A 9121-nucleotide genomic window follows, 5' to 3' on the forward strand; every position below is an offset into this window, starting at 1 on the left:
CCTTTGATTGTGTGGAAAACAACAAATTGTGGCAAGTTCTTAAAGAGATGGGAGTGCCAGACTATCTTATTTGTCTCTTGAGAAACCTATATGCGGGTCAGGAGGCAACAGTGAGAACTGGACACGGAACCAGTGATTGGTTCAAAATTGAGAAAGGAGTCCGGCGAGGCTGTCTACTGTCGCCCTGCCTATTTAACTTATGCAGAGCACTTCATGAGAATGGTGGGGCTAGATGAATCACAATTTGGAATTAAGATTGCCGGGACAAATATCAACAACCTCAGATATTGCAGATGATACCACTCTAATGGGAGAAAGTAAAGAGGAACTAAAGAGCCTCTTGATGCGGGATTTGGACAAGAAAGGCACACAAGCCGGAAACATCGTGCTGATAGCTTTATTAAGACCAATTAACAACTCACCAAAATATAGATCTGTTTTCTCTATAACAGCAAAGAAAGCTAGAGAAAAGAAGGGGAAACTGAGGAAGAAGAAAAGACCCCCGTGTATACCGTATGTCGTGGAAAATGTGAAATGGGGCTTAAGTAAACCATTTTAACTCATGGTTTGGGAAGGGTCATGCATGACGGAAAAAGCAAAGATTCTTGTAAATTCAGCTTGCAACACCGGAGGTTTTTCGGTCGCTGGAGACACTCGGAATCATTTGCCCGTGTTGGAGTCATCTCGTAAGTCCATCCCAGCCGTCCAGATTAGTTACAGCTTATCTTTAACAACTCTGTCTTTTCCTCCCAAGGACGGGACCCGACTTCAAAGCTGCAAGTCAGTTTCTAAAAGAGAATGAAGAGGGGAGGAAAAAAAGAAGGGAAACCCAAATAATCAGTGCTTGGGACATGTGGGGGTATATAAATTATCAACAGAAACGATAACTTGTAAGTCAGGGTTGAAACAATGCTCTCAAGAGCTTGGTTGATTTCTTGCAGAGGTTTCATGACCCATGACACATTATCAGTGCCAGAAGGGAGTGGGGTTTGTGGAGAAGAGGAGGAGGATGGGAGGAGGAGGAAGAGGAGGAGATGACAACTGTGGGGCCCTTGGTGCTCCCTGAGCTTGTAGATGTTTCATTACCCAACTAGGGAACATCATCAATGCTAGAATGGCGGGAGGTCTGTGGAGGAGGAGGAGGAGGAGGAGGAGGAGGAAGAGGAGGAGGAGGAGGAGGAGGAGGAGGAGGAGGAGGAGGAGGCGACTGAGGGGTCCTTGGTGCTCCCTGAGCTTGGTTGTTTTCTTGTACCCCATTTCCCTGAAAATAAGATCCAATCGGAAAATAAGCCCTAGCAGGATTTTTCAGGATGCTCGTAATATAAGCCCTACCCCCAAAATAAGACCCAGTTAAAATCATCAGCAGACGGAGGCATTTAGTACTGTATTTCCACCTCAAAATAAGTCCTAACTGGAAAATAAGCCATAATGCGTCTTTTGGAGCAAACATTAATATAAGACCAGCCTCTGGAGCCTGGGGAGAGCGAAAAACGGGCCTCCCCCCTCCCCCCCGGAGGCCTTCCGGAGGTCAGGAACAGCTTGTTTCCCAACTTCCGGTGGGCCCGGAAGGCCCGAAAATCAGCTGGCCGGTGCACACATGCCTGCTGGAGCTGGGCTAGGGCAACGCTCGTGTGCCCACCGTTATGTGCCATCTATTTACATGATTTTGAGATGAGTGGCAGGTCAGTCATCAGAATTAAAAAGGCCATGGAGGATGAGCAATCTTTTAAATGCAGGAAGGAGCCAAACTTGTGACATTTTTGGCCTCTGAATGTTTGGTGCCTACACCCGGCCTTATTTTGACAAGTTGAGTAACCGATAAAACAGATCCATCCGGGATTGTCCGGCTCCACCCGATCTTAAGATCATTACTCAGTGGCCAAAATATTTGTGGAAGTGGCCCGTTGATGGGCCCACACAGACCGTGAGGTGGAGGCCCTTCCCAAATGGAGCAGCTGCTGTGGGATAATGGTTTGGCTGCGGCTGAGAGTCACCAGTCAGAATAGAGTTGGAAAAGGGACCTTGGAGGTCTTCTAGTCCAACCTCTTGCTCAGGCAGAAGACCCTATACCATGTTAGACAAATGTCCTGCCCTGTCTCTTAAAAACCTCCAGGGTTGAAGAAACCACAACTTCTAGTGGCAAGCTGTTCCACTGGTTAATTGTCCTCACTGTTAGGAAGTTTCTCCTTAATTGGAGAATAATTTGACCCCCCCTCCTCCTCTTTGTGGCAGCCCCTCAACTACTGGAAGACTGCTATCATGTCACACCTAGTCCTTCTTTTCTCTAGACTACCTAAACCCAAATCCTGCAACCGTTTTTCCTATGTTTTAGTCTCCAGGCCTTCGATCATCTTAAGTTGCTCTTCTCTGCACTTCTTCCAAAGTCTCAACCTCTTTTTTGTAACATGGGGACCAAAAGTGGATGCAGCATTCCAGATGTAGCCTTACTAAGTCTTTATAAAGCAATACTAATACTTTACATCATTTTGATTCCATGCCTCTGTTTATACCATCAAGGATTGTATTTGCTTTTTTGGCTGCTGCCGCACACGGCTGGCTCCTATTTAAGTCATCGTCCACTAAGACTCCAAGGTTCCTCACAGTTATTGTTTTTGAAGCCGTGGGTTTTGCCTAATCTGTACTTGTTCCGTTGTTTTTCTTTTCCAGCCAAGAATCACAGAAAACCAATTTGCCAGAATTTCATTTAATTAATCATATTTCTATGACGCCCAACTCCCTAGGGACTCTGAAAAACAATAGAGACTCAAAGATGCTGAATTCACGCGACATAATAAATCTTGGAGACAACTTTTAACTCCTCTTCTAATTTACCAAACCCCTAAAGAATAATCCATCCAGATTAATCCTGTCCAGCTGTCAAGGCAAGTGTTGAAGTTTTTGCCAGTCCATAAAGTCATCAATGGGTTTTGGGGTCCCTCATCACTGCGGTCCCATGGGGACAGGATCAGTTCAAGACTCCGGTGCCCCTTATTCATGTAATAACTGCAGAGAGAATCTGCACAAAATTGAAAAGTGGGAAAAAGTCCCTAGAGAGGGCAAGGTAAGAAAATATTAGAATGTGCAGAATAGAATATAGAATAGAATAGAATAGAATAGAATAGAATAGAATAGAATAGAATAGAATAGAATAGAATAGAATAGAATAGAATAGAATTCTTTATTGGCCAAGTGTGTTTGGACACACAAGGAATTTGTCTTTGGTGCATACGCTCTCAGTGTACATAAAAGAAAAGATACGAAATGAAAAGTTTAACGTTGGCCATTAAAGGGAAGGAAGAATCGGAGTCTTATAACGTACGGGGGCAATTTTATCATTGGCGGGCAAAGGAATACGGACAAAAAGTGGTACAAAAATTAAATGAATTTGGAAGGGAAAAATGCTTTAACAGGAGAGCCATTAAATTGAAATGTATAAGCCAAGATATGTCCCTATTAAGAAAATGGTGGTGTAAATTAAGATGACACAAAAAGTTTGTACCCTGATTAATGATGCAATGTTTGTTATAAAGAGAAAAAAATTAAAAAAAACGTTAAAAATACCACTCTGGTGCCCTGACAGCTGTGGGAAGGCTGCTCTTCTCAGTTCACTGCCTTCACACAACTCTCTTTTAACAGTAACAGAGTGGGAAGGGACCTTGGAGGTCATCTAGTCCAACCCTGTACTAGGGATTCGAACCGCCAAACTGCCGACCTTTCAGATCGACAAGCTCAGCATCTTAGCCCCTTGAGCCACTCTTAACCCACTACTGACCCATTTGCTCAGCCCGTGCAACAAACGGAGCCATAAGCTACTCAGGACTCTCTTGACTTTGTTAGGAAATCACAAAATATCTAGGGAAAAACAAAATACCCCTAACCCAATTAATTTGCTATGTGATGATGTGTGAACACAATTCACAATTCTCATTTCTTACAGCTCAGCTTCACCTTTCTTTTGAACTGAAAGCATCCATGAAAATAAATTAAATCTGGTTTTTTGTTTGTTTGCTTGTTTGTTTTACAGCGGGGCCTGCTGATCTCAAAAAAACAAGGTAGCTTTTGTCCATGAAATGTTAAATAAATACATAATCAGATTTTGGCATTTGATCTCACCTCCTGCTGAGCCCTTGGAGAGAGTTGACAGTTCTGGATCTCTTTATACGTCTTCCGGTTGCTGCCGGTCTTTTCACAGTTGGTTTTCCCCAACTCCATCGTCAGATAAAATAGCGACCCTGCAACTACCTGGATTTTTTTTTAAAAAAATTACAAATTAACAAAAGCGGCAACATATAAAGAAAACCAATATAAAATGTTATACAGATGGCACTTAGCACCTGCGAGATTAGCAAAAATCTATCCAAATGTAAGCCCCAAATGTTGGAAGTGTGGATATCACCAAGGTACCTTCTTTCATATGTGGTGGTGCTGTCCCGAAGCGAAGAGGTATTGGAGGAAAATACAAAATTGGCTACAAGAATCAACTAATGAAAAAATTGAATTGATGCCTGAAACATTTCTCCTGGGAATACTAAAGTTTAAATATGGGGAAAAAAGAAGATATTAAATTATACATATACTCACTGCAGCGAGAATAGCATACGCCCAATATTGGAAAGAAAAAGATACACCACCAGAGGAACTTATTATTCAGAAAGTTTTAGAGTGTGCCGAAATGAACAAATTAACCTTAGAATTAAATGATAAAGAGGATTCGGAATACTATACGGTGTGGGATGATTGGTACAAGTGGATTGACAACCAAATAAAAAAATAGATGAAAGTTTAATACAAATTTTAAGATACGTATATGTATCTTAAAATATACATATGTATATGTAACTGGAACAATGAAACATAAAGGAAGAATTGATCTAACCTGTGGAAAAAGTAACACTGTCTGATTGTATTGTATTGTATTGTATTATAATAAATTTCAATTTAAAAAAAAAAACAGTCATGTGACCTTAAAGTGAATTACAAGGGGAAAAACCCAGAACAGGCTCAGTGACATAAATTGCAACCCAGGAAGTAGTTTATTGCTAGAGAGGAACAATAACAGAATAATAGAACAGAACATGGTTATATACTAACTGCGGCCAGAATTACTCTGGCACAAATGGAAACAGATTAATACACCACCTAAAGAAATAGTAATTAAAAAGATCCTCGAATGTGCTGAAATGGATAAAATGACAATGAAGATTAAAGAAAGAGACAATTCCGACTACTATAAACTGCGGAATAGATTCTATAGGTGGCTAGAAAATAGAAATCAAAACAAGAAATAAGAATGTAAATTGAAATTTGATTAATTGGAATCTAAGAGTCTTGCATACTGGTAAGGATAAAATACGATGTTAATAAATAGGATGTAAGTATATGTAACAATTGTGTTCAGAAGAATGCTTAATATGGTTATATAAGAGAATAATTAGGAAGATTGAACTTAAAAGCAAAGGTACCTACAGCCCAATTCCCTCCCATTGTAGCCACAGCCCCCCAATTTCCTTCTATTGTTCCTACGGGCCCCCCAATTCCCTTCCATGGAACCTACAACCCGAATTCCCTTCCATGGAACCTACAGCCCCCGAATTCCCTTCTACTGTTCCTACACCCCAATTCCCTTCCATGTAACCTACAGTCCCGAATTCCCTTCCATTGTACCCACAGCCCCCAATTCTCTTCCGTTGTACCTATAGCTCCCCATTCCCTTCCATTGTAACCACAGCCCCCAATTCTTCCATTGTTCCTACAGCCCCCCAATTCCCTTCCATGGAACCTACAGCCCCCCAATTCCCTTCCATGGAACCTACAGCCTCCCAATTCCCTTCCATGGAACCTACAGTCCCCCAATTCCCTTCCATTGTACCTATGGTCCCCCCAATTCCATTGATCCTACAGCCCCCCAATTCCCTTCCATTGTACCTACGGTCCCCCCAACTCCCTTCCATGGAACCTACAGCCCCCCAATTCCCTTCCATGGAACCTACAGCCCCAATTCCCTTCCTTTTTTACTCACAGCCCCCCAAATTCCCTTCCATTATTCCTACAGCCCCCCAATTCCCTTCCATTGTACCCACAGCCCCCCCAATTCCTTTCCAAGGAACCTACAGCCCCCCAATTCCCTTCCATTGCTCCTACAGCCCAATTCCCTTCCATGGGACCTACAGCCCCCTCCCCTGGGCTTTGGCTATTCCAAAAAAGACCCAAGGAGGCTGTTGTGTCCCCCCCAACTGTCCTCCCCCCAAAAAAAATACACACCTGGAACTTGGCGTCCACAATGCTCAACACCTTGAAATAGTGGGCGTTTGCGCTGAGCACGTTGTATTCTTCCACGGCGAATCCGGCGGCTATCTGCACCCCCAGATCTGAGACGGGCAACCGGGAAAGAACCCCGAGGATCACCGGCATCCCCGAGGGCAGCATCAGGAGGGCGCAGAGCAGGCAGAGGGGAGCCGGGATTGGCACCATGGCGCTGGCAGGCAAGGAAGCAAACTGCAACCGTTGCTCCTAAGTGAAGTTCTCGCAGGTGCCCAGATCTGCTCCGGCTAGAAATAGTAGAGGGACCCACCCACCTGCACGGGGGCCACACCCCTTCCCGACAAGCCCCGCCCCACGGCTGAGCCTTCTCCGCTACCTTGGGGCTCCACGCCTCTAAGGGACCTTGGAGGTCCTCTAGTCCAGCCCTCTGCTCAAACAGGAGACCCTGCTCTCCTCTTCAGAATAACAGAATTGAGAGGGACCTTGGAGGTCCTCTAGTCCAGCCCTCTGCTCAAACAGGAGACCCCGCTCTCCTCTTCAGAATAACAGAATTGAGAGGGACCTTCGAGGTCCTCTAGTCCAACCTATACCATTCCAGAGAAGTGGCTGTCTGAGGAAGCTTTGCGAATAGCTGAGGAAAGAAGGGAAGCGAAAGGCAAGGGAGAGAGAGCCAGATGCACCCAACTGAAGGCAGAATTCCAGGGAATAGCTAGAAGAGATCAGAATGCCTTCTTAAATGAACAGTGCAAAGAAATAGAAGAAAACCATAGAATAGGGAGGACCAGAGATCTCTTCAAGAAAATTGGAGACACGAAGGGAACGTTTCATGCAAAGATGGGCATGATAAAGGACCGAAATGGCAGGGACCTAACAGAGGCAGAAGAGATTAAGAAGAGGTGGCAAAATTACACAGAACTATACAAGAACGAGCTTAACGTCCCTGATAGCCACGATGGGATGGTCACTGACCTCCAGCTAGACATCCTATGCGAAGGCAAATGGGCCCTAGGAAATCTGAGCAATGACAAAGCTACTGGAGGTGACACTATTCCAGCTGAGCTATTCAAAATCTTAACAGACGATGCAGTAAAAGCGCTACACTCAATTTGCCAGCAAATTTGGAAAACTCAACAGTGGCCACAGGATTGGAAAAGGTCAGTTTGCATTCCAATGCCAAAGAAAGGCAATGCCAAAGAATGTTCAAACTACCGCACCATTGCACTCATTTCACATGCTAGTAAAAGTTATGCTCAAAATCCTACAAGCTAGGCTCCGGCAGTATATGGATCGAGAACTACCAGAACTGCAGGCAGGATTTCGAAGAGGCAGAGGAACTAGAGATCAAATTGCCAAAGTACGCTGGATCATGGAGAAAGCTAGGGCATTCCAGAAAAACATCTACTTCTGCTTCCTTGACTATGCTAAAGTCTTGGATTGTGTGGAAAACAACAAATTGTGGCAAGTTCTTAAAGAGATGGGAGTGCCAGACCATCTTATTTGTCTCTTGAGAAACCTATATGCGGGTCAGGAAGCAACAGTGAGAACTGGACGCGGAACCACTGATTGGTTCAAAATTGGGAAAGGAGTTTGGAAAATTTCTACTGTCTACTGTCGCCCTGCCTATTTAACTTATATGCAGAGCACTTCATGAGAATGGTGGGGCTAGATGAATCACAATTTGGAATTAAGATTGCCGGGACAAATATCAACAACCTCAGATATTGCAAATAATACCTCTCTAATGGCAGAAAGTAAAGAGGAACTAAAGAGCCTCTTGATGCGGGTGAAGGAGGAGAGTGCAAAAAGTGGCTTGAAACTCAACAATAAGAAACTAAGATCATGGCATCCGAACCCCTCAACTCCTGGGAAATAGATGGGGAAATAATGGAGATAGTGACAGATTTTATTTTCCTTGGCTCCAAGACCACCTCAGATGGGATCTGCAGTCAAGAAATTAAAAGACGCTTGCTCCTGGGGAGGAAAGCTAAGGCAAATCTAGACAGCATAAACAAAAGCAGAGACATCACCCTGCCAACAAAAGTGCGTCTAGTCAAAACTATGGTTTTCCCAGTTGCAATGGACGGCGGTGAAAGTTGGATCCTAAGGAAGGCTAAGAAGGCCAAAGAATGGAGGCCTTTGAACACTGATGCTGGAGAAGACTCCTGCAAGTCCCTTGGGCTGCAAGGTCATCCAATCGGTCAGTCCTAGAGGAGATCAACCCTGACGGCTCTTTAGTAGGCCAGATCCTGAAGAGGAAACTCAAATCCTTTGGCCACCTAACGAGAAGGAAGGAAGGACTCCCTGGAGAAGAACCGAATGCTGGGAACGATGGAGGGCAAAAGGAGAAGAAGGGGACGGCAGAGAAGGAGGTGGCTGGATGGAGTCACTGAAGCAGAAGGCGAGTGGCATCTCCTTCTGTCCTACTATCGCAGCACCATGGAGAGTGTCCTGACATACGGCATTCTTGCATGGAATGGGAGCAGCTCTGTAGCGGACAAAAAAGCTCTACAGAGAATCATTAAAACCGCCCGGAATATCATCGGACGCCAGCTCCCAGCCCTGGACGACATCTTCGCATCTCGCTCTTTGAGGAAGTTGCGTAACATTCTCCGAGACTCTTCCCATCCTGCTCACAATCTTTTTGGACTGGTGCCTTCTGCCAGAAGATACCGAACAATTCAAACTCGGAATCACATGTTTTCTGAATAGTTTTTATCCCAGAGCTATAATTGCACTCAACCATGAACTAAAGGGCCACCATTGATGAGCTGTTGGACAGCATTACTTGGTCTGTTGTGTGGATGTTTGGGTGGTTTAGGGGTGGGGAATTTGGGGTGGGGGGGAGTGTGTTTGGGGATTG

At 44.5% G+C, this 9121-nt stretch overlaps 1 protein-coding gene across 1 annotated transcript; it reads right to left on the minus strand.

Moving 5' to 3' along the window:
• Positions 1-381: 381 nt before the first annotated feature.
• LOC139321834 (cystatin-like) lies at positions 382-7478 on the minus strand. The gene is made up of 4 exons (XM_070950741.1): positions 7471-7478; positions 6262-6475; positions 4114-4242; positions 382-788 (listed from the first exon to the last, which is right to left on the minus strand). The coding sequence occupies exons 1-4, from the start codon at positions 7476-7478 to the stop codon at positions 711-713; spliced, it is 429 nt and encodes a 142-aa protein (XP_070806842.1). The 3' UTR covers positions 382-710.
• Between the last annotated feature and the right edge of the window lie 1643 nt (positions 7479-9121).

The sequence above is a fragment of the Pituophis catenifer genome, unplaced genomic scaffold (genome assembly GCF_029215685.1).
Source record: "Pituophis catenifer annectens isolate HBS135680 unplaced genomic scaffold, rPitCat1.0.hap2 SCAF_10, whole genome shotgun sequence".
NCBI classification, from domain to species: Eukaryota; Metazoa; Chordata; class Lepidosauria; order Squamata; family Colubridae; genus Pituophis; species Pituophis catenifer.

Bases quoted from the DNA above. Each gene is read 5' to 3' on its own strand.
- LOC139321834 (XM_070950741.1), bottom strand. The intron at 4,243-6,261 runs GTGTGTATTTTT...AAAAAAATCCAG, and splicing joins TTGTGGACGCCAAGTTCCAG to GTAGTTGCAGGGTCGCTATT. The intron at 789-4,113 runs GTGAGATCAAAT...ATTCTCTTTTAG, and splicing joins CTCCAAGGGCTCAGCAGGAG to AAACTGACTTGCAGCTTTGA.